The 23,080-nt window shown below is 45.1% G+C and overlaps 1 protein-coding gene across 7 annotated transcripts in view; it reads left to right on the forward strand.

Annotated features, from left to right (window-relative positions):
- Window positions 1-13,151, forward strand: part of LOC139420259 (ATPase phospholipid transporting 8A2) — a 64,959-nt gene extending 51,808 nt beyond the window's left edge. For 4 of the 7 annotated variants that reach the window (XM_071170146.1, XM_071170141.1, XM_071170144.1 and 1 more), the window contains 10 exons: window positions 720-794; window positions 1,212-1,334; window positions 2,044-2,122; window positions 2,217-2,278; window positions 3,571-3,627; window positions 4,262-4,369; window positions 6,727-6,815; window positions 7,276-7,380; window positions 11,211-11,305; window positions 11,412-13,151. In XM_071170146.1, the coding sequence (XP_071026247.1) occupies window positions 720-794; window positions 1,212-1,334; window positions 2,044-2,122; window positions 2,217-2,278; window positions 3,571-3,627; window positions 4,262-4,369; window positions 6,727-6,815; window positions 7,276-7,380; window positions 11,211-11,305; window positions 11,412-11,506 (888 nt within the window). In that variant the 3' untranslated portion in view covers window positions 11,507-13,151. Of the gene's footprint in view, window positions 1-719; window positions 795-1,211; window positions 1,335-2,043; window positions 2,123-2,216; window positions 2,279-3,570; window positions 3,628-4,261; window positions 4,370-6,726; window positions 6,816-7,275; window positions 7,381-7,937; window positions 8,089-11,210; window positions 11,306-11,411 lie in introns of those variants that run through there. The other 3 variants (XM_071170143.1, XM_071170148.1, XM_071170142.1) reach the window with 3 other exon arrangements.
- The last annotated feature ends 9,929 nt before the right edge of the window (window positions 13,152-23,080 follow it).

A 23,080-nucleotide genomic window follows, 5' to 3' on the forward strand; every position in this document is an offset into this window, starting at 1 on the left:
ACACACACACACACACACACACACACACACACACGCCCACGCCCACGCACACACTTTACTGGATGTACACACACACACACACACACACACACACACACACACACACACACACACACACACACACACACACACACACACACACACATACACACTTTACTGGATGTACACACACACACACACACACACACACCCCTACACTGTGTAGAATGGGTGAGAGACATTTTGGAAGCCCTGAGGGGTATCTGTCAGCTGTGCCCCCTTCTTGCCTCCCTTTCTGTCTAACATTAAGGATGCCAGCAGGTGCAAACCATCATAAGACCCTCTACCTCGCGGTCCCTCTCATACTGGTGTGTGTTTGTTTATCACACATTATTGACTGCCTGCAGATTTCTATACCTGAAGGGTCATAGACGGTCTCTGTCCACAAAGCAGAGTGTGTGTGCTCCAGGAATATCATCATACACTGATCAGTCTCTCTGTATGGGTGGACACTCTTCCTCAACACCTGACCCAGAGTCAGATTCCAGTGTTTTACTCTTTGTAGATAACTTTAGCATTGGGTAGTGGAGACTGATCCTAGATCTGTCATCTATGCACAAGGGCCACTTCACCATGAAATAAATCAATGTCTGACATGGTTCTCCTCTATCTAGCCCTATAAAGCCGTTCATTCCATCCTCCCTTGTTCACTCATCCTATGTCATCCCTCTCTTGTCCAGCTGTGGTTTGCCTTTGTGAACGGCTTCTCTGGACAGATCCTGTTTGAACGCTGGTGTATCGGCCTCTACAACGTGGTGAGTGTCCACTTTATTCATACTGTCCATTTCCCTGGATCTCTGTCCTTTTACTCTCCCTCGTACTCCATATGTTTCTCTCTCCTTCACCCTTTCCCCCTCTCTCTCTCCCTCCCTCCCTTCATCCCTCCCTCTCCTTCCATGTCTCCACTCGGTGTGAACTGTGTTCTGTTATCTGTGGTCCATCTGCATGCCACAGCAGTGTCTGTTCTCCTCTCTCTCTGCCGCTACGTCTCAGTGATAATGTGTGCAGCCCTCAGGCTCACCACGTTTGGTGGAATTCCTGTTGATTGTGTTGTGTGTTTTCTCAGTCACACAATCTACACAACAGTCACTGTCTGAATCTCTGAAAGGCAGTCGTGTTTGTTTGGGTGTTTTGACTTTGTTATTGTGTGTGTGTGTGTGTGTGTGTGTCAGATCTTCACAGCGCTGCCTCCCTTCACTCTGGGGATCTTTGACCGGCCATGCAGTCAGCAGAACATGCTACGCTTCCCCCAGCTATACAGGATCACCCAGAATGCTGAGGGCTTCAACACCAAGGTACACACACACACACACACACACACACACACACACACACACACACACACACACACACACACACACACACACACACACACACACACACACACAATTACATTGAAATACTGTACAATTATTCATGGACAAGCATATGGAACCATTTTGAACACTGTGAATGAAAAAATACATACATGATTAGCGTATTATTAGACATAACTTGTAGACCTATATGCACATGTGTGGCGTCATCTGAAATGAAGCTATGATTGTCATGCTCTGTGTTTGATGGGTCATGTCTGGATGGATTTGAGATGCCTGGTGTTTGTTTGGAACCCCAGCGGGTAAACAAGGTGGCAGGGAGTCCGGGCCGTCTCCATGGCAATGCTAATGAGATTCAGAGGGCCAGAATAAGGAAGTCATTCAGTTAGTGGGTGGAAGGTGTGTGTAATGTGTGTGCGCAGGAGCAGGGCAGTTGGTTGGTAGCGATGGTGAATACACAGTGGTAGTTGTATTACTGTGAGGGAAACACTGTTTTTGGATGTGGCCTCTGTGTGTTTTGGCATTGGTTTGTACTTACTACTACTGCCCTCTCTCGCTCTCTCCATCCTCTCGCTCTGTCTCTCTGTGTGTCTCTGTCTCTCTCTGTGTGTCTCTGTCTCTCTCTGTGTGATTCTGTCTCTGTGTGTGTCTCTGTCTCTCTGTGTGTGTCTCTGTCTCTCTCTCTCAGGTGTTTTGGGGTCACTGTATAAATGCTCTGATCCATTCCATTATTCTCTTCTGGTTTCCACTCAAAGTACTAGAACATGGTAAGTTGTGGTGCCTACACCCCCCTGCTAGACACACACTCTTCATTAACTTAATATGTTGTGGTAAATATTTCTGTGTGTGTGTTCTCCCCAGACAGTCCTTTCAACAACGGGCATGGTACTGACTACCTGTTTGTGGGGAACATGGTTTACACGGTAAGCAGATGCCCTACACTGTGTCTCGTCTGAACATTAACATGGACTCATCCCACTAATGTAATGCCCAGTCTGATAAAATGTGTGTGTTGTGTGTGTCAATTACACCTTTTGGATCCTGCTACAGAGATGCTCGACTCTGGCCATTTAAATCCGCAATGAAGTGCTCATGGGACTGCAGTTAGTCTACCTCAGCAATCGCTCTACTCATCTACCTTATTCCCTCTCTCTCCATCACTCTGTTCCTTACATTTAGCACGGTGTGTGTGTCTGTTGCTTATTTGTTTGTGTTTAGATGGCTGAGAGCAGCAGGTACTCTGAGGGTTTTAACAGGAATTGTTAAGTTTACAGAATATCATTATGGATGTTTATTATCTCTGGTGTCGTTTGTGAACAAACCCTCCTTCATTCTCTCTTCTCATTCTCTCTTCTCATTCTCTCTTTTCATGCTCTCTTCTCGTTCTCTCTTCTCATGCTCTCTCTTCTCATGCTCTCTCTTCTCATGCTCTCTCTTCTCATGCTCTCTCTTCTCATGCTCTCTCTTCTCATGCTCTCTCCTCATGCTCTCTCCTCATGCTCTCTCTTCTCATGCTCTCTCTTCTCATGCTCTCTCTCTCTCTCATTCCCTCTCATTCTCTCCTCATTTTCTCTCTCATTATCTCTCTCTCTCATTCTCTCATTCTCTCTCATTCTCTCTTCTCTCTCATTCTCTTTCTCATTCCCTCTCTTCTCATTCCCTCTCTCTCTCTCATTCCCTCTCATTCTCTCTTCTCGTTCTCTCTTCTCATGCTCTCTCTTCTCATGCTCTCTCTTCTCATGCTCTCTCTTCTCATGCTCTCTCTCTCTCTCATTCCCTCTCATTCTCTCATTCTCTCATCTCTCTCATTCCCTTTCTCATTCCCTCTCTCTTCTCATTCCCTCTCTCTTCTCATTCCCTCTCTCTCTCTCATTCCCTCTCATTCTCTCCTCATTTTCTCTCTCATTCTCTCTTCTCTCTCATTCTCTCTTCTCTCTCTCATTCTCTTTCTCATTCTCTCTCTCTCTCTCATTCTCTCTTCTCTCTCATTCTCCTCTCTCTCATTCTCCTCTCTCTCATTCTCCTCTCTCTCATTCTCTCTTCTCTCTTTCATTCTCTCTTCTCTCTCTCATTCTCTTCTCTCTCTCATTCTCTTCTCTCTCTCATTCTCTCTTCTCTCTCTCATTCTCTCTTCTCTCTCTCATTTTCTCTCTCATTCTCTCTCTCATTCTCTCTTCTCATTCTCTCCTCATTCTCTCTCTCTCTCTCTCTGCAGTATGTGGTAGTAACAGTGTGTTTAAAAGCTGGTATGGAAACCACTGCGTGGACCAGGGTAAGAGTCTCTACACACTCCCACTTCACTAGCCCTATAGACTGCTATAGACTGCTTCTATGTACCCTGTTGACATATAGTACCACATGACTGGTAGCCTACAGGTTGACAGCTGACACTGTTGTGTACAGGTATAGGGGTAGGTGACAGTGTGGGGTATACTAGTGTATAGAGATCAGCCCCCTACACACACACACACACACACACACACACACACACACACACACACACACACACACACACACACACACACACACACACACACACACACACACACACACACACACCTTGCCATGTGTTACAGCCATCTCAGGGCATTCCCACTCCAGGGACGGGGGTGAGGGGGGCGTTGACACCCCCCGTCCGTTCAGCTGTCCACACAACACCCCCCCGGTAATGAAGCAGGGTCCCATAAGTATTCACACAGTGTCCCCTTACAGAGAGGGAGAGGGGGAAGGAGGGAAAGAGAATGAGACAGAGGGGGAGGAAGAGGAGGAGGGGGGAATCTCAGGGACAAGGTTGTCTATATTCAGTGTTTGTACATTAACTATGTGACCTCGCTCTATATTTCTCACTCCGTTTCCTTCCTCTACCAACTCCCTCCCTCCTCTCCCACCCCTCTCATTCCCTGTAGTTCTCCCACTTGGCAGTGTGGGGCAGTATGATTCTCTGGATGCTGTTCTTCACTGTCTACTCAGCTTTCTGGCCGTCCATCCCCATCGCTCCTGACATGCAGGGCCAGGCAAGTCTCCTCCTCCTCTGATTCTTCTCATGGCTCAAGCTGTCTCTTCTGTTACTACTTACGACTGTAGTGAAGGAAGCCGTGTCTACAGAGTCCTGTTGGTTAGGAAAGCTGAGGCGCGCTGCAGAGGTGTGCGGGCAGCCCCCAAAAAAACCAGCCTCAGACCAGGCTGTAAATATGTCCTAATAGGCCAGAAACCATGGCTGTTCTGTGGATGTGTTCTATATGGACTTAATGCTTTCCACCCCCCACCACTCCCCATACATGTGTCAGTCATTCTGATTCACCCCCCCCACCCCCCCCCCCCCCCCCCACACACACACACACACGGCGCCTGGGCGGCTGGCCTTCTGGGTGTTCCATGTCAGCACTGCTAGAGCTCCTGGGAGATTTATGCCCTTCCAGCCCACTCTGCAGGCCCTCTGCACCTGCTGCGCGGTCACCCGAGCCCCAGGCTTTTACGGCCTGCTCTGGAGGTGTTGACTAAAGCGTGTGTGCCGAGCTGGGCAGGGCTGGAGGAGGACGGGTGTGTGTATATGGGGGACACCCTGATTGAGGGTCCCATGTTGGGTTTTTTAGGGGGCTAGGTTCAGGGTGCAGTGCTACCCCAATGTGAAGGGAGACTAGGGGAGGGAGTCTCCGCCTCTTTCAGACCATTAATTCAATTTGTGTCAGAAATGAGGAATGTGAATAAACCCTGCAGCTGCTCCGTCCAACTGGGGAACTGGGGGAGACACTCACCCCTCCTCGCTCCCCGTCTCCAATCCCTCCGTCAGCCCGCTCAGACAACCCCATCACCTCCTTTCTCCTCCTCACTTCCCCCTGCTCTCTCACCCTTTCTCCTTCCCTGTATCTCTACATTCATCTGCCCATAGGGGATGAATACTGGGCTATTCATTGAGTGCTTTGTGTTTACGCTTCAAATAATTGTGTTTTGAGTTATGTTTGTGTGTGTTTGTTTGAGACCGTATTTGTGCGTGTGGGGTTTTTGACAAAGAATGTGTGTGTTTTTGGTGTGTTTGTGGAGGTGTTTGTCTGAGACCGACAGTCTGTCCTGTTGTCTGTGGGTGTTTGTCAAACTGTGTGTGTAGTCTGAGCTTCTCTGGGTGTGTTTCCAGCTGTCATTGGGAATGGCTCATAATGGTTTTCCGATTCAGTCCGGAGAATCCCCTTGGGAATGTCAGCTGTGTCCGGTCCAAAGTATCTACCTCTGACCATCTCTGAACTACAGTCTCATAACAGGGACTAAGGGAACACTCTAATCTTACTATGAATGTAGCTAGCCAGCACAGCATAGACCACAGCACAGTCAATGTCCACTTGTATGAATGTAGCTGGTATAGTAGAGATGGGCTTTGTTACCAGAAATATGTCAGGGCATATTCAGCAAACTGCTACAGGCATTTGGCATATGGTAGCAGAATTGGCTACCACGTAGAAAGACAAAGAGAGAGTTTGAAAAGGGGGGGACAGCAGGCAGGGGGAGTGAGACTTCAGAGGTCTCTAAAGAGACCGACGCATCAAGAGAGAAAGAAAAAGACATGCAGATGGAATCTGAATGGAGAGGTAGACAAGGAGGTGCAGCTAATTGAGAGGGGGACGGAGAGACCGTAGTGTAGAGGGGGACGGAGAGACCGTAGTGTAGAGGGGGACGGAGAGACCGTAGTGTAGAGGGGGACGGAGAGACCGTAGTGTAGAGGGGGAGGGAGAGACCGTAGTGTAGAGGGGGAGGGAGAGACCGTAGTGTAGAGGGGGACGGAGAGACCATAGTGTAGAGGGGGACGGAGAGACCGTAGTGTTGAGGGGGACGGAGAGACCGTAGTGTAGAGGGGGACGGAGAGACCGTAGTGTAGAGGGGACGGAGAGACCGTAGTGTAGAGGGGGAGGGAGAGACCGTAGTGTAGAGGGGGAGGGAGAGACCGTAGTGTAGAGGGGGAGGGAGAGACCGTAGTGTAGAGGGGGACGGAGACACAGTAGTGTAGAGGGGGACGGAGAGACCGTAGTGTAGAGGGGGAGGGAGAGACCGTAGTGTAGAGGGGGAGGGAGAGACCGTAGTGTAGAGGGGGAGGGAGAGACCGTAGTGTAGAGGGGGAGGGAGAGACCGTAGTGTAGAGGGGGAGGGAGAGACCGTAGTGTAGAGGGGGAGGGAGAGACCGTAGTGTAGAGGATGATTAACCCCTGGAGACAGACTCCTGGTTAGAGGTCAACGAAGCTGTCTGCAGCTGGACAAAAGAGGGTGGAGACCCTGTGGAGCGTGTCTGTCTAACGTCTCTCTTGACGTGGCTGGGTTGTGTTGTATGTCTCTCTCCTGGGTTCCTGGAGTGTTGTGTTGACGTTGTGTTGACGTTGTGTTGTAGGCTAGCAGAGTGATGCAGTGCTGGCACTTCTGGCTGGGGCTGGTCCTGGTGCCAGCAGCCTGTCTACTCAAAGACTTTGCCTGGAACGCGTGAGTAACAAACTCACACTGCATAAATACCTCTTAAATCAATGCATACATCATATGAACAGCAGTGTTTTACACATTTCAATACGAACACATACACAGTCCTACTGTAACAAGATTTCTGCGATTGCAGATTTTTTTGCAAAATCAACCATTCCTGCATATTATGCTAGGGCTTGCAAATTTGACCAATCATCGCACTATTACCGCATAAAACGGTCAAATTACTGCATAAAACTGTCTGAACACCACACTATAAAAAGTGGGCTCGCAATTTTAACCAATCACCACACTTTTACCACATACAATGGTTCAGTCAAGCCACACGTCAGCAAATATTTCCCTGACAGAAAAAGTTAGCAATTTGCGATGCCAAAGAAATCAAGCATTTTTGCCCGCAGATATCACCCTAAAAAACCTGTGAAATCCTGACGAGCAACATAATCCTGTGAATGTGTTGTAGGGGTCGTCGCACTGTGAAGAAGTCTCTTCTGGAAGAGGTTCAGGAGCTGGAGGCCAGGGCTGTAGACCCGGGGGCTGCCGTGCTCCGAGACGCCAGCGGGCGCAGGTCAGACTCACACAAACACACTGCATCATGGGATCACAGTTTGGGGGGGGGGGGGGGGGGCTTTACTGAACTTACTGTGACATCGTTCATGTCATTTTCATAGCATATCCATGTGAGGTAATGATAATTCCTTGGACTGAGGGGTCCCCCCATTTTTAAAGGTTTTGTTACAAAGTCTGTAAGATTTATGTGTTTATTTAGATTGATGTGCCAGTGTTTTAATGTCTAGCGTATACCATATATGAGAGTGATGTAACCATGACCTGTTGGTAACATGGTTGACCCATTCACAGGGCCAAAGCCAACCCTGAGGTCCCCTAGCCCCAGAGCTCAGGGCACAGACAGACACAGGTAGCACCTTGGCTTGGTTTGACCTGGCTCACTGTGTGAACTCTGACCGGTGTGTCTGCTCCTGCTCCGCAAGACTCCTCCCCCGTCTCTCTCACTGCATCCTACTCTCTCACTCACCCACCTCAGCACTCATGTTTCATACTGTCTCTTTCTTTTCCTTCCCCATCTTCTTTTTCCTATCTCTCCATCTGATTGTGTCGAGTCAGGAAGTGGACAGGTTTGCACTGCTGTAAGGACTGAGTGTGCTGTAGCCTCTGAGGTTGTGTGTTAGAGTTAGCCGTTTGTGTGTGTGTTTGTTTTGTATCGTGGGTTGTAGTCAGTGTATCTATCATAAGATAAGGAGTAGAACCATTCAGTGTTGATCATGTTAGAAGGGGCTTTAAAACATTGGAGGTATTTGGCTATATTAGGTTGAGGAATGGAGTGGGAGATGGAAGACTGAGGTTTGGCCATTTGAGGGGCGGTTGTGTGAAATATTGGCTGTGGATGGGGCTCTTTGGTGGGCTTTGGGCAGGAACAATAGTCCTCAATCATCCAGTGAGACGGCTAGGCCAACAGTCCAGAACAGAGAACTGGCTCGGACAGAGGTGGGCTGGGGAGGTGCTTGGGGACAGGGAGGGGAGGCAGGGTGTTGTTTTTGGATGGATGGGTGCACACAGCCTTCCCTAGCCTGGAGGTGAGGCCCTTGGCCTGGGCTGAACCTTCTCCCAGACATAGGTAGGAACCCCCAGCGACGACCATGGAAAGCGTTGAGGAGTGTGAGAGGCACAGAGGAGAAACGCACACATCTGTATTTGTATTTCATAACGGGAGAGGATTGGGACGAGGATGGGAAAGGTAGAGGACCAAAGTTTCTCTGGGGAAGTAATTAGATGTGGAGCGTTCTTGGACTGTTTGGAGTCTCACTCCCCTTTCAGACAGCGACACTACAGGGGCGACTGATTCAGGCATGACTTTACAGATGTGCTATTTATATATTTATTTTTTAGTCTATCAGTTTGTTCTTCATTCATTCACCTTGTCATCCATTTAGCAGACCTAATTTTCTTTGGCGAATGATACGGTTGAATGTTTTTTCAGGCTTTGCCAAACACACCAGGTCTAAGTTCCCTGTGGTACCATAAAGAATAGGTCCCTGCTGCTTGCTCAGAAGTGTAACCTTGGGGAGGCTGGCCCGGGTCCACACACTCTGTGGATCGGATCAGGGCCCCTGCCCCAGTGCCAGGGAAACCCCTCATGTGATTTAATGCCTCATTGGCTGCCTGATCTAGAGAAGTAACCTACCATGTTCCACAGCGGAATCAGACAATCTGGGAAGCATTCTGTTAGGAAACATTCTGTTCTGTTTGGATACTGTTAACAGAATGTTTAGCGTTGCCATTAGTGAGGAGGATTGAGAAAGAGGAAGGCTGGGGGATGTATGCGTGTCTGTCTGTGTGAATTTGTACGTGTTTGCATGTGAGCGTGAATGTTTAGAGGGATGATGGTGTTTGTCCTGGAAAACAGAGGGTGTAGTCTTCCTCTGGAGAGAGAGCAGGAGGAATGGGGGCGGGGGGCTTAACATGGCTGTCTGTTTGCCCTGCAGTCACATAATGAGATGTGATTGGATTAACTGAATGTCAATCTGCTCTTCAGTACCAGCCAAGACATATGCCCAGCCCCCTAGCCCCTACTCTACCAGGTCTGTCTCTGGTTGTCTTGTCTTGGGAGTAAGGTCTAGGCAGGGGTTGACTTCTGTAATGCTAAAAGGACTCGGCTATTTACATGGACATTTTAGTCATTTAGCAGACACTCTTATCCAGAGAGACTTACAACTAGTGCAATATATCTGTAGACAACAACACATCACAGTTGTACATTTTCCCTCCTTTCCTTTATCAGCAAAGTCCATGTTAGTGGGAAAGACATGTCCTAATAGTACAAAATGATCTCTTCTCACTTCCTTGTTCCTTTCCTTCAAGACCTCAGATCTGCAGGTCTTCAAGGTGTAAGCAATAGGGTGGACTATCCATTGTTTTCACCTATATGTTTTCATAAAGGGAAGGAAATCATAGCCTGGTCCCAGATCTGTTTGTGCTCTTGCCAATGCCAAAGGTTGTTATTGTCAAGTCATTGGCCTGAGAATGAGTGACAAGGAGTTGGCATGATAGCACAGACAGGATGACATGGGCGTTGTAACTTCTGGACCGCATGAGCAGAGCGCGAGTCACTTAATCAAGTGTTCTCGGGGGTGAGCTGTGTGTCGTAATTTGACCAGAACCTAGAGTGTAATTTTACTCTGAGCGACGCGAGCCTCTAACCCAGCGGCGCTGCTTCCTCCCAGGTTCAATTTCAAATGAATCGTCTCACGCTCTGAAAACGTTTCATCTGTAGTATAGCAGGCCAGTGACACTCAAGCTAAGCTTCAGAGTGTTCGGTCACAATCAAAGACTATACTACGAAGCAAGCTAGATCTACTCAGGATTTTCTAAAGCCAGCCAGCTTCAGTTAGCTTCACATACCAGCTCAGGCTTCAACCATACTATGACGGTGGATATTGCTCGACCGCCTGCCGCTAACTCTAGTGCTTCAAACACACCGACAACGTCCTTGCGCAAAATAGTTTGCAGTATCATCTGGATATGTGTGCAATAAAAGTTCAACATTCACCTTCTGCTACCATTTCTGTCAAGCCGTCCACGCATACAGTTTGACACTTAATATGTTCCATAAATCCAACGTATCCAACGTGCACCACACCGAACGCACTGCAACTGCCTCTGCAGTGCAATGCTGCAAGGCAAACGGAGCGTTTTCATTGGAAATTAATGTCATTCTGGTGTACCAAAATGCAATGATGCTGTCAGTGTAGTCAAAGCGTACGCGCAGTTGCAAGCCTGCGACATGTCGCACATGGCTAGTCAAACGCCAAACTCTTCATTGAGACAGTACTGAAACATCAATCCATGGGCGAGTCGGTGCCACATGTTCATTTGTGCTGAAAAGTTATTTCAAACTCTGCAGGCTATGGTGTGAAATAGGCTTTTAGAAGGGCCGTCTTTATTTTATTACTTTGGTAATAAAAAAATATATATATATATATATTTTTTAAACACAACAATACCTTTTTTGATTAATAACATATTGAATCAGTCTTCTTCCTGAAATTATGGGGATAATGTTGCAATCTTTGTAAGAGGGAGGGAATCTGATTTACTTTGGTCCTCAACTCACGGCTCAGACACTTAATTCAGGATAAATGGAGTTAGCCCCGAGTTAGCCTGCTACAGAGCAGGTTAGTTCTGAAGGATTCGTTGCCATAGAAATTGCCCTGACTAAAAGGTGATCCACAGTCGTACGACTGGTTATCCCTCGGAGTAGTACTTCCACCTGTTGTGTTGGTTGTGTTAACCTGTCATAGAGATATAGAGATTTTCCCTGTAACCTGTCAATCGGTGGCCGTGATTGGTTGACTTACCTGTCCGTCTCTTCTCCTCCAGTCTGAACGAGCGTGCCCACCTGTTGACCCGGGTCTTTAGGAAAACACCCTCCAACGTGGGCCGCAAAAACTCTGTACAGCAGAGCAACGTGTCTCGTGAGTATCCTTATCCTTGTCCCAGCCTCGGATTTACTTCTATGTAGGTAGGTAAACATACAGTGGTGTACTCACTGTACCTGTCCCTCTTCTTCTCTCTCTATAGATGGCTATGCCTTCTCCCAGGAGGAACATGGGGTGGTGTCTCAGTCACAGGTGTGTCGATCCTACGATACCACCCGCCAACGGCCCAGCATCTAGCCCCTCCCACTGCCCCGCCGCCCCGCCCTCAGCCCACCTGGCTACGGGGCGCTTGGCAACAGTTACCAAGGTGGCCACAACGGTTGCCAAGGCGACAGCGGAGACAGACTATGCTGAGTGACCGACCCTGCTGTGGCCTTACTGGAACTTATACTGACTTTGACCTCTGACCTTGACCCCTGGAGATCATTGCTAAGCATGGAGTCCCGTCTATACTGTCCAACCTGGTCTCCGCTCTACACACACACACACACACACACACACACACACACACACACACACACACACACATATATATATATCCAGTGGGGAGAACAAGTATTTGATACACTGCCAATTTTGCAGGTTTTCCTACTTACAAAGCATGTAGAGGTCTGTAATTTTTTATCATAGGTACACTTCAACTGTGAGAGACGGAATCTAAAATAAAAATCCAGAAAATCACATTGTATGATTTTTAGGGTAATTCATTAGCATTTTATTGCATGACATAAGTATTTGATCACCTACCAACCAGTAAGAATTCTGGCTCGCACACCTGTTAGTTTTTCTTTAAGAAGCCCTCCTGTTCTCCACTCATTACCTGTATTAACTACACCTGTTTGAACTTGTTACCTGTATAAAAGACACCTGTCCACACACTCAATCAAACAGACTCCAACCTCTCCACAATGGCCAAGACCAGAAGGCTGTGTAAGGACATCAGGGATAAAATTGCAAAAAATTGAAAACCTGCAAAATCGGCAGTGTATCAAATACTTGTTCTCCCCACTGTGTGTGTGTATGTATGTGTGTGTGTGTGTGTGTATATATATATATATATATATATATATATATATATATATATATATATATATATAACACACACACACACGCAGACACACAGGCATGAGTAATCACAACCACACAAACAGACAGAATAAATCAACCACAGAGACTAATGTGTATCTAATCATAGCATGGACTGGGTTTAGTTTATGCACCTGTGCGTCTTTGTCCGTGTGCATGGCTGTGCTTCTGTATCTATCTGTCCTCCTGTGTGTGTGTGCGTGCGTGCGTGCGTGCTGCTCGCGCGTGTGTGTGTGTCCGTGTCCACACTCCCTCACATCTCCCTCTCCTGAGCAGGGGTTTAACTCATCCGTCATCACCGTGGCCATGGGAGAAAGGGAGGAAGAGGAGGGGGGGCACTTTAACATAAACACCAAACACACACTGGCCTAGGAGGGATTCCTCTCAGAGAGCTGAAGAGGGGGATTGGAGAGAAGGAGGGGGCACCCTGTAGACCACCTCCATCAGCTTCTTTAACTCTTATTCTCCCTTTCACTACTTTTCTATCTCTCTGCTTTTCTCTCTCTGCTTTTCTCTCTCTGTTTTTCTCTCTCTCTCTCACTCTTGCTCTCTCTGGATCAGTGACCTCCTCGTCTCTCTCCCCCTCATCTGCAGCACGTCTCCTCTTCCTGCTCGGTTGAATCTATTTTCCCTTGTATTCCACCGCTGCTGTGATTCCTGCGGTCCTGCCTGTCGCCCCAGGAGGCCGAGTTAGCAGCAGCCTGGCTTGTAGTGCTTCCTCTGTTTGTTGGGTTCTCAATTAATCTATGGACTTATTCTTTGTTGAATAAAATGGACTTGTGTCTCTGTCTTTTAATGCCTGTGTTTGTTCTCCTTTCTCTGGGCTATACACTATACTACCCACTATAATTTACCTGGAGTTATAATTGAGGATGTTAACTAATAACAGGTGCTACATATATACACTACCGTTCAAAAGTTTGGGGTCACTTAGAAATGTCCTTGTTTTTGAAAGAGAGGCAACATTTTTGACCATTAAAATAACATCAAATTGATCAGAAATACAGTGTAGAAATTGTTAATGTTGTAAATGACTATTGTAGCTGGAAATTGCTTTTTAAAATGTATTTATGTAATATCTACATAGGTGGGAGCCCCCGGTGCACAACCGAGCAAGAGGACAAGTACATAAGTGTCTAGTTTGAGAAACAGATACCTCACGAGTCCTCAACTGGCAGCTTCGTTAAATAGTACCCGCAAAACACCAGTCTCAACGTCAACAGTGAAGAGGCGACTCCGGGATGCTGGCCTTCTAGGCATAGTTGCAAAGAAAAAGCCATACCTCAGACTGGCCAATATGGGCAAAATAACACAGACACTGGACAGAGGAAGATTGGAAAAAGGTGTTATGGACAGACAAATCTAAGTTTGAGGCGTTCGGATCACAAAGAAGAACATTTGTGAGACCGAAAAAATGAAAAGATCCTGGAGGAGTGCTTGACGCCATCAGTCAAGCATGGTGGAGGCAATGTGATGGTCCGGGGGTGCTTTGGTGATGGTTAAGTGGGAGATTTGTACAGGGTGAAAGGGAACTTGAAGAAGGAAGGCTATCACTCCATTTTGCAATGCCATGCCATACCCTGTGGATGGCGCTTAATTGGAGCCAATTTCCTCCTACAACAGGACAATGACCCAAAGCACAGCTCCAAACTATGCAATAACTATTTAGGGAAGAAGCAGTCAGCTGGCATTCTGTCTATAATGGAGTGGCCATCACAGTCACCGGATCTCAACCTTATTGAGCTGTTGTGGGAGCAGCTTGACCGTAAGAAGTGCCCATCAAGCCAATCCAACTTGTGGGAGGTGCTTCAGGAAGCATGGGGTGAAATCTCTTCAGATTACCTCAACAAATTGACAACTAGAATGCCAAAGGTCTGCAAGGCTGTAATTGCTGCAAATTGAGGATTCTTTAACGAAAGTAAAGTTTGAAAGACACAATTATTATTTCAATTAAAAATCACTATTTATAACCTTGTCAACGTCTTGACTATATTTCCTATTCATTTTGCAACTCATTTCATGTATGTTTTCAAGGAAAACAAGGACATTTCAAAGTGACCCCAAACCTTTGACCGGTCGTGTACTTCAATGGAATTCCAGTTCAACTCCATCAATAAGCAGTATTTTGGACAGTCCGCATAGATAACATTTCAATAAATATTCTGTAGAATGTGTGTATTGTTGCTTCCAACCCTATATGGTGTGTTGTGGTCTGTGTGAAAGCAGTGTCTGCCAAATCTGTGTTAAGGACACGTAAGGGCAGGAAGGCAAAGGTCAGGGAAATGTACTCCAATGCGTTAAGAAAAAGCACAATTGAACGGTCTAATGCAAGATAGATTAGCAGTTCAGGTTTAGGTTACTTAATCAATGAGAACATTGAGAAAGAGAGTAGGGTCAGTAAATAGACACTTCAAGTCAATGAAGGCTGAGAGCATGTTGGAGGAAAACACGAGATGGACAGTCAAAATAGTAAACTTACGGCCAGTTTCACAGAAAGAGATGGAATACATTTACTCCAAGTTAATGTGATGAATCTACATTCTAGATGTAAACTGTGAATACACTACAAGCCAGCCATGACCCGTTAGCATCCCTTTTAAACTTCTGTTCCTGATCAGCATGGAGCAGCATGGGGTTCCCACACCCACCTTCCTGGATGTCTCCAAGCCTCCAGCCCAGCTCCAACCTGCAGCCTGCAGTCTCCAATGTGGGGAATCAATTTCTTCTCCCTAGTAGGAGCCTTAGATCCATTTAATCTCTCTCTCTCCATCTACACGTCCCCACCCCACATCCTGTCCCCCCTAGTTTCCATAGAGACGTGCCAAGAACACACCTCCTTCACCGTTCAATGTTGTGATGTAAAAATATTGGAAAAATGTATTACTCAGAATAAAAAAGGTCCTACCGGACATAATTAATCAGAATTCCTAAGATATATTATTGATATATATATTATATTGATATATATCTTAAGATATATTGGAGACAACATTAGACAACTACTGTAAATAATGGACAACTATGAGAATGCAAGGAAAACAGGTTTCATCTTTAGAGCAGATTTTGAGAAAGTATTTGATACAGTACGTCTAGAATCTCCGGAGAATCTCTAACAAAATATGTAAAAGGAATGTACAACAATCATTCACGTAAGATAATAAATAAGGGAATTGTCAAGAGCCGTAAAACAAGTTCTTTTTTATTTAACCAGGAAAACCCCATTGAGACCCAGAGTCTCTTTTTCAAGGGAGACCTGGCCAAGAAGGCAGCAACAATCAATACATTACAGAATTAAAACGTACAACAATACAATACAATACAACAACATGATCCATCCGGAAAAAAAACATTTATACTCCTCTGTAACAGAGTCTCCCATCAACATTTTAAATGAATTCAGTGGCACTAACATGTCTAGATGAAGCATGGATTGTAGATTATTCCATGCGTCTGGTGCACAAGAAGAGAAGGCAGTCTTGCCTAATACTGGGAATGTCCTGGGGACTTTAAGTAGCAACCACCTAGCAGACCGGGTAATGTAACTGCTGGTGGTGAAGGAGACCAGACTACAGAGGTAAAAAGGAAGTTTACCCAAAAGGGCTTTGTAGATGAACACGTACAGGTTAACCTCTCAGGTTGCCCTCCGTCACCATATCTACAGTACATTCAGAAAGTATTCAGACCCCTTGACTTTTTCCACATCTTGTTACGTTACAGCCTTAGTCTAAAATTGATTAATGACAACAAAAAATATCATCAATCTACACACAATACCCCATAATGACATCACAATACCCCATAATGACAAAGAGAAAACAGTTTTTTTTTTTTTTACTTATTTACATACACCTTTAAAAGAACAGCGCAACTCTTGCTCGGTTGTGCACCCCCCGGGGGCTCCCACTCCTCTTTCTATTCTGGTTAGAGCCACTAAATATTTAAACTCAGTTTTTCATAATTCCTGACATTTAATCCTTAATTCCTTTAATTCCCTGTTTTAGGTCAGTTAAAATCAACACTTTATTTTAAGATTGTAAAATGTCAGAATAATAGTAGAGAGAATTATTTATTTCAGCGTTTATGTCGTTCATCACATTCCCAGTGGGTCAGAAATGTACATACACTCAACTATTATTTGGTAGCATTGCCTTTCAATTGTTTAACCTGGGTCAAACATTTTGGGTAGCCTTCCATAAGCTTCCCACAATTAGTTGGGTGAATTTTGGCCCATTCCTCCTGACAGAGCTGGTGTAACTGAGTCAGGTTTGTAGGCCTCCTTGCTCGCACACGCTTTTTCAGTTCTGCCCACAAATGTTCGATGGGATTGAGGTCAGGGCTTTGTGATGGCCACTTCAATACCTTGACTTTGTTGTCCTTGAACCATTTTGCCAGAACTTTGGAAGTATGCTTGGGGTCATTGTCCATTTGGAAGATCCATTTGCGACCAAGCTTTAATTTCTTGACTGATGTCTTGAGATGTTGCTTCAATATATCCACATAATTATCCTCCCTCATGATGTCATCTATTTTGTGAAGTGCACCAATCCCTCCTGCAGCAAACCACATGACCAACATGATGCTGCCAACCCCATGCTTCACGGTTGGGATGGTGTTCTTCAGCTTGCAAGCATCCCCCTTTTACCTCCAAACATAACAATGGTCATTATGGACAAAAAGTTTTATTTTTGTTTCATCAGACCAGAGGACCTTTTTTTCTCCCCAATTTCGTGGTATCCAATTGTTGTAGTAGCTACTATCTTGACTCATTGCTACAACTCCCGTACGGGCTCGGGAGAGACGAAGGCTGAATGTCATGCGTCCTCCGATACACAACCCAACCAGCCGTACTGCTTCTTAACACAGTGCGCATCCAACCCGGAAGCCAGCCGCACCAATGTGTCGGAGGCTACACCGTGCCCCTGGCAACCTTGGCTAGCGCGCACTGCGCCCGGCCCGCCACAGGAGTCGCTGGTGCGCGATGAGACAAGGAGATCCCTACCGACCAATCCCTCCCTAACCCGGACGACGCTAGGCCAATTGTGCGTCGCCCCACGGACCTCCCGGTCGCGGCCGGTTACGACAGAGCCTGGGCGCGAACCCAGGGACTCTGATGGCACAGCTGGCGCTGCAGTACAGCGCCCTTAACCACTGCGCCACCCGGGAGGCCGGCTTCCATCATTCTTAAATGGAAGAAGGTTGGAACCACCAAGACTCTTCCTGGAGCTGGCCGCCCAGCCAAACTGAGCAATCAGGGGGAGAAGGGCGTTGGTCAGGGAGGTGACCAAGAACAAAATGGTCACTCTGACAGAGCTCCAATCTTGGTTTCAAGATTGAACTCTTTGGCCTGAAGGAAACCTACAAAGCCCTGGGGGAAACCTGGCGCCATCCCTATGGTGAAGCATGGTGGTGGCAGCATTGTGCTGTGGGGACGTTTTTCAGTGGCAGGGACTGGGAGACTAGTCAGGAGCAAAGTACAGAGAGATCCTTGATGAAAATGATGAAAATCTGCTCCAGAGCGCTCAGGAACTCAGACTGGGGTGAAGGTTCACCGTCCAACAAGACAATGACCCTAAGCATACAGCCAAGACAACGCAGGAATGGCTTCGGGACAAGTCTCTGAATGTAACATAACAAAATGTAGAAAAAGTTAAGGGGTCTGAATAGTTTCCAAATGCACTGTATATAACAAGCATGATTTTGGAAGGTTAAAACGATTCAATATTAAGGCATTAAACTTCTCTTAATGCCCACATTATACAGTGCCTTGCGAAAGTATTCGGCCCCCTTGAACTTTGCGACCTTTTGCCACATTTCAGGCTTCAAACATAAAGATATAAAACTGTATTTTTTTGTGAAGAATCAACAACAAGTGGGACACAATCATGAAGTGGAACGACATTTATTGGATATTTCAAACTTTTTTAACAAATCAAAAACTGAAAAATTGGGCGTGCAAAATTATTCAGCCCCCTTAAGTTAATACTTTGTAGCGCCACCTTTTGCTGCGATTACAGCTGTAAGTCGCTTGGGGTATGTCTCTATCAGTTTTGCACATCGAGAGACTGAAATTTTTTCCCATTCCTCCTTGCAAAACAGCTCGAGCTCAGTGAGGTTGGATGGAGAGCATTTGTGAACAGCAGTTTTCAGTTCTTTCCACAGATTCTCGATTGGATTCAGGTCTGGACTTTGACTTGGCCATTCTAACACCTGGATATGTTTATTTTTGAACCATTCCATTGTAGATTTTGCTTTATGTTTTGGATTATTGTCTTGTTGGAAGACAAATCTCCGTCCCAGTCTCAGGTCTTTTGCAGACTCCATCAGGTTTTCTTCCAGAATGGTCCTGTATTTGGCTCCATCCATCTTCTCATAACTTTTAACCATATTCCCTGTCCCTGCTGAAGAAAAGCAGGCCCAAACCATGATGCTGCCACCACCATGTTTGACAGTGGGGATGGTGTGTTCAGCTGTGTTGCTTTTACGCCAAACATAATGTTTTGCATTGTTGCCAAAAAGTTCAATTTTGGTTTCATCTGACCAGAGCACCTTCTTCCACATGTTTGGTGTGTCTCCCAGGTGGCTTGTGCCAAACTTTAAACAACACTTTTTATGGATATCTTTAAGAAATGGCTTTCTTCTTGCCACTCTTCCATAAAGGCCAGATTTGTGCAATATACGACTGATTGTTGTCCTATGGACAGAGTCTCCCACCTCAGCTGTAGATCTCTGCAGTTCATCCAGAGTGATCATGGGCCTCTTGGCTGCATCTCTGATCAGTCTTCTCCTTGTATGAGCTGAAAGTTTAGAGGGACGGCCAGGTCTTGGTAGATTTGCAGTGGTCTGATACTCCTTCCATTTCAATATTATTGCTTGCACAGTGCTCCTTGGGATGTTTAAAGCTTGGGAAATCTTTTTGTATCCAAATCCGGCTTTAAACCTTTTCACAACAGTATCTCGGACCTGCCTGGTGTGTTCCTTGTTCTTCATGATGCTCTCTGCGCTTTTAACAGACCTCTGAGACTATCACAGTGCAGGTGCATTTATACGGAGACTTGATTACACACAGGTGGATTGTATTTATCATCATTAGTCATTTAGGTCAACATTGGATCATTCAGAGATCCTCACTGAACTTCTGGAGAGAGTTTGCTGCACTGAAAGTAAAGGGGCTGAATAATCTTGCACGCTCAATTTTTCAGTTTTTGATTTGTTAAAAAAGTTTGAAATATCCAATAAATGTCGTTCCACTTCATGATTGTGTCCCACTTGTTGTTGATTCTTCACAAAAAAATACAGTTTTATATCTTTATGTTTGAAGCCTGAAATGTGGCAAAAGGTCGCAAAGTTCAAGGGGGCCGAATACTTTCGCAAGGCACTGTATCTAGATCCAAACTGGTTTTCTAGTAAGCTACTAAGAGAGGCCCATCCTATGTTGAAGAGTCTCTTTACAGATTAAAACCTTACATTTCTGTTGGATTGACAATGGATCCCTGTTTAAAGTATCCTCCTTTTAAATGAAGCCATACAGAGTTGTTGACAGCGTTCCACAAGGATGCTGGCCCTTGTTGACCCCAATGCTTCCCACAGTTGTGTCAAGTTGGCATAGAGTGACCAGGTTAAAGTTATGATCCCTTATTGATGTCACCTGCTAAATCCACTTCAATCAGTGTAGATGAAGGGAGGAGACCGATTAAAGGAGTATTTCTAAGCCTTGAGAGAATTGAGACATGGATTGTTTATGTGTGCCATTCAGAGGGTGAATGGGCAAGACAAAGATTTAAGTGCCTTTGAATGGGGTGTGGTAGTAGGTGCCAGGTGCACCAGTTTGAGTCAAGAACTGCAACCCTATCCTGTTTTTTCTATAGTCAACAGTTTCCTGTGTTTATCAAGAATGGTCCACTACCCAAAGGACATCCAGCCAACATGACACAACTGTGGGAAGCATTGGAGTCAACATGGACCAGCATCCCTGTGGAACGCTTTTGACACCTTGTAGAGTCCATGCCTTGACAAATTTAAGGCTGTTTTGAGGGCAAAAGGGGGTTGCAACTCAATATTAGGAAAGTGTTCCTAATGTCTTGTCCACTCAGTGTATGTAGTGTGTATGTTGGCTGCTCACTCCCCAAGACTGCTTTGTGGTTTGGCCCCCGCTTGGGTGTCAGTTTTTACACTTGGAGTGTTGTTTCTGTTCTTCTGGGTCTCGTCTCTAAGTGTGTGTAAATCTCACAACTCCTGCTGGGACCGAGTCAGCCGTAAGACTAGCATTATGGCAACAGACCTCTCTAACTTAACCATGGAACATTTGTGTTGTGTGAATGTATGGGGTGGGGGGGTGCTGTACATGGTTTAAGAATAGATATGGCCCAAACAACTGTGATGTTAGTAATATATCCTTTCTTAAGCCAGCCGCCAAAACCTCAGCAAAATGCTTTATCCTTATTCTAAAAAAGTATTGGATGGTAACTGTAGAAACGCTGACAAAATGGACAGATGACTCCATGACAGTTTGGACACTGTTTAATATTGATTTATTATAATTCATATGAAAAAGGACACTGTGTTTCACAGGGAGCAGGTACACGTTCAACCTCAGGATACACCCACACACACACACAGTTGATCATACAGACATTATGCTTGAAATACACAAAACACACAGTCAGGTTAGTTCACTTTGGGACACCTATGCATTTCTGCAGTTTCATCAACTGGAACTTGGAGTGAGTTGTGTACAGTCCTAATACAGAGACAGTTCTATAACAGGGCACAAAGTAGGAGTCCAAAATCCAAAAGCCACCTTTAAGACCAGCTACCCGACATAGTGAAAAGTGTTCCCTCTGGGCACAAACTGATTGAATCAACGTTGTTTCAACATAACTTGTCAATGTATTATGACGTGGAAAATATATAGGATTTTTTTGTTTGTTTCGAGGGTAAAATTTCAACCACAGAATGATGTCATCATGTTAACCAAATTCCAACATAGACAAACCTTGTGTAAAATTTGTTGAATTTGTACCGTTAAAACACCGTCAAATCTTCAACGTTATATCTACTCAGAATTTTAAACAATTATCGGCTGGGCAGCACCTCTTACTGGAGAACTAATCTATCTACAGCTACCCTTTAGTCTCCCATCCAGGGTTTAACCAAGCCCAGCTTAGCTATGATGTCACTGACTCTTACCTATGTACTATTATGAGAATGATTGTTGAGGGAAACTAGATCAATTCAATGCTGCTATCGAAGTCATTCCAAAGTGTAGGTTTAACAGAGCAAATGAAATGTGACTGTACTCATTTATCCTCAATGCTGCTATCGAAGTCATTCCAAAGTGTAGGTTTAACAGAGCAAATGAAATGTGACTATACTCATTTATCCTCAATGCTGCTATCGAAGTCATTCCAAAGTGTAGGTTTAACAGAGCAAATGAAATGTGACTATACTCATTTATCCTCAATGCTGCTATCGAAGTCATTCCAAAGTGTAGGTTTAACAGAGCAAATGAAATGTGACTATACTCATTTATCCTCAATGCTGCTATCGAAGTCATTCCAAAGTGTAGGTTTAACAGAGCAAATGAAATGTGACTATACTCATTTATCCTCAATGCTGCTATCGAAGTCATTCCAAAGTGTAGGTTTAACAGAGCAAATGAAATGTGACTATACTCATTTATCCTCAATGCTGCTATCGAAGTCATTCCAAAGTGTAGGTTTAACAGAGCAAATGAAATGTGACTATACTCATTTATCCTCAATGCTGCTATCGAAGTCATTCCAAAGTGTAGGTTTAACAGAGCAAATGAAATGTGACTATACTCATTTATCCTCAATGCTGCTATCGAAGTCATTCCAAAGTGTAGGTTTAACAGAGCAAATGAAATGTGACTATACTCATTTATCCTCAATGCTGCTATCGAAGTCATTCCAAAGTGTAGGTTTAACAGAGCAAATGAAATGTGACTATACTCATTTATCCTCAATGCTGCTATCGAAGTCATTCCAAAGTGTAGGTTTAACAGAGCAAATGAAATGTGACTATACTCATTTATCCTCAATGCTGCTATCGAAGTCATTCCAAAGTGTAGGTTTAACAGAGCAAATGAAATGTGACTATACTCATTTATCCTCAATGCTGCTATCGAAGTAATTCCAAAGTGTAGGTTTAACAGAGCAAATGAAATGTGACTATACTCATTTATCCTCAATGCTGCTATCGAAGTCATTCCAAAGTGTAGGTTTAACAGAGCAAATGAAATGTGACTATACTCATTTATCCTCAATGCTGCTATCGAAGTCATTCCAAAGTGTAGGTTTAACAGAGCAAATGAAATGTGACTATACTCATTTATCCTCAATGCTGCTATCGAAGTCATTCCAAAGTGTAGGTTTAACAGAGCAAATGAAATGTGACTATACTCATTTATCCTCAATGCTGCTATCGAAGTCATTCCAAAGTGTAGGTTTAACAGAGCAAATGAAATGTGACTATACTCATTTATCCTCAATGCTGCTATCGAAGTCATTCCAAAGTGTAGGTTTAACAGAGCAAATGAAATGTGACTATACTCATTTATCCTCAATGCTGCTATCGAAGTCATTCCAAAGTGTAGGTTTAACAGAGCAAATGAAATGTGACTATACTCATTTATCCTCAATGCTGCTATCGAAGTCATTCCAAAGTGTAGGTTTAACAGAGCAAATGAAATGTGACTATACTCAT

This window comes from Oncorhynchus clarkii, chromosome 11 (genome assembly GCF_045791955.1).
Source record: "Oncorhynchus clarkii lewisi isolate Uvic-CL-2024 chromosome 11, UVic_Ocla_1.0, whole genome shotgun sequence".
Lineage (NCBI taxonomy): Eukaryota > Metazoa > Chordata > Actinopteri > Salmoniformes > Salmonidae > Oncorhynchus > Oncorhynchus clarkii.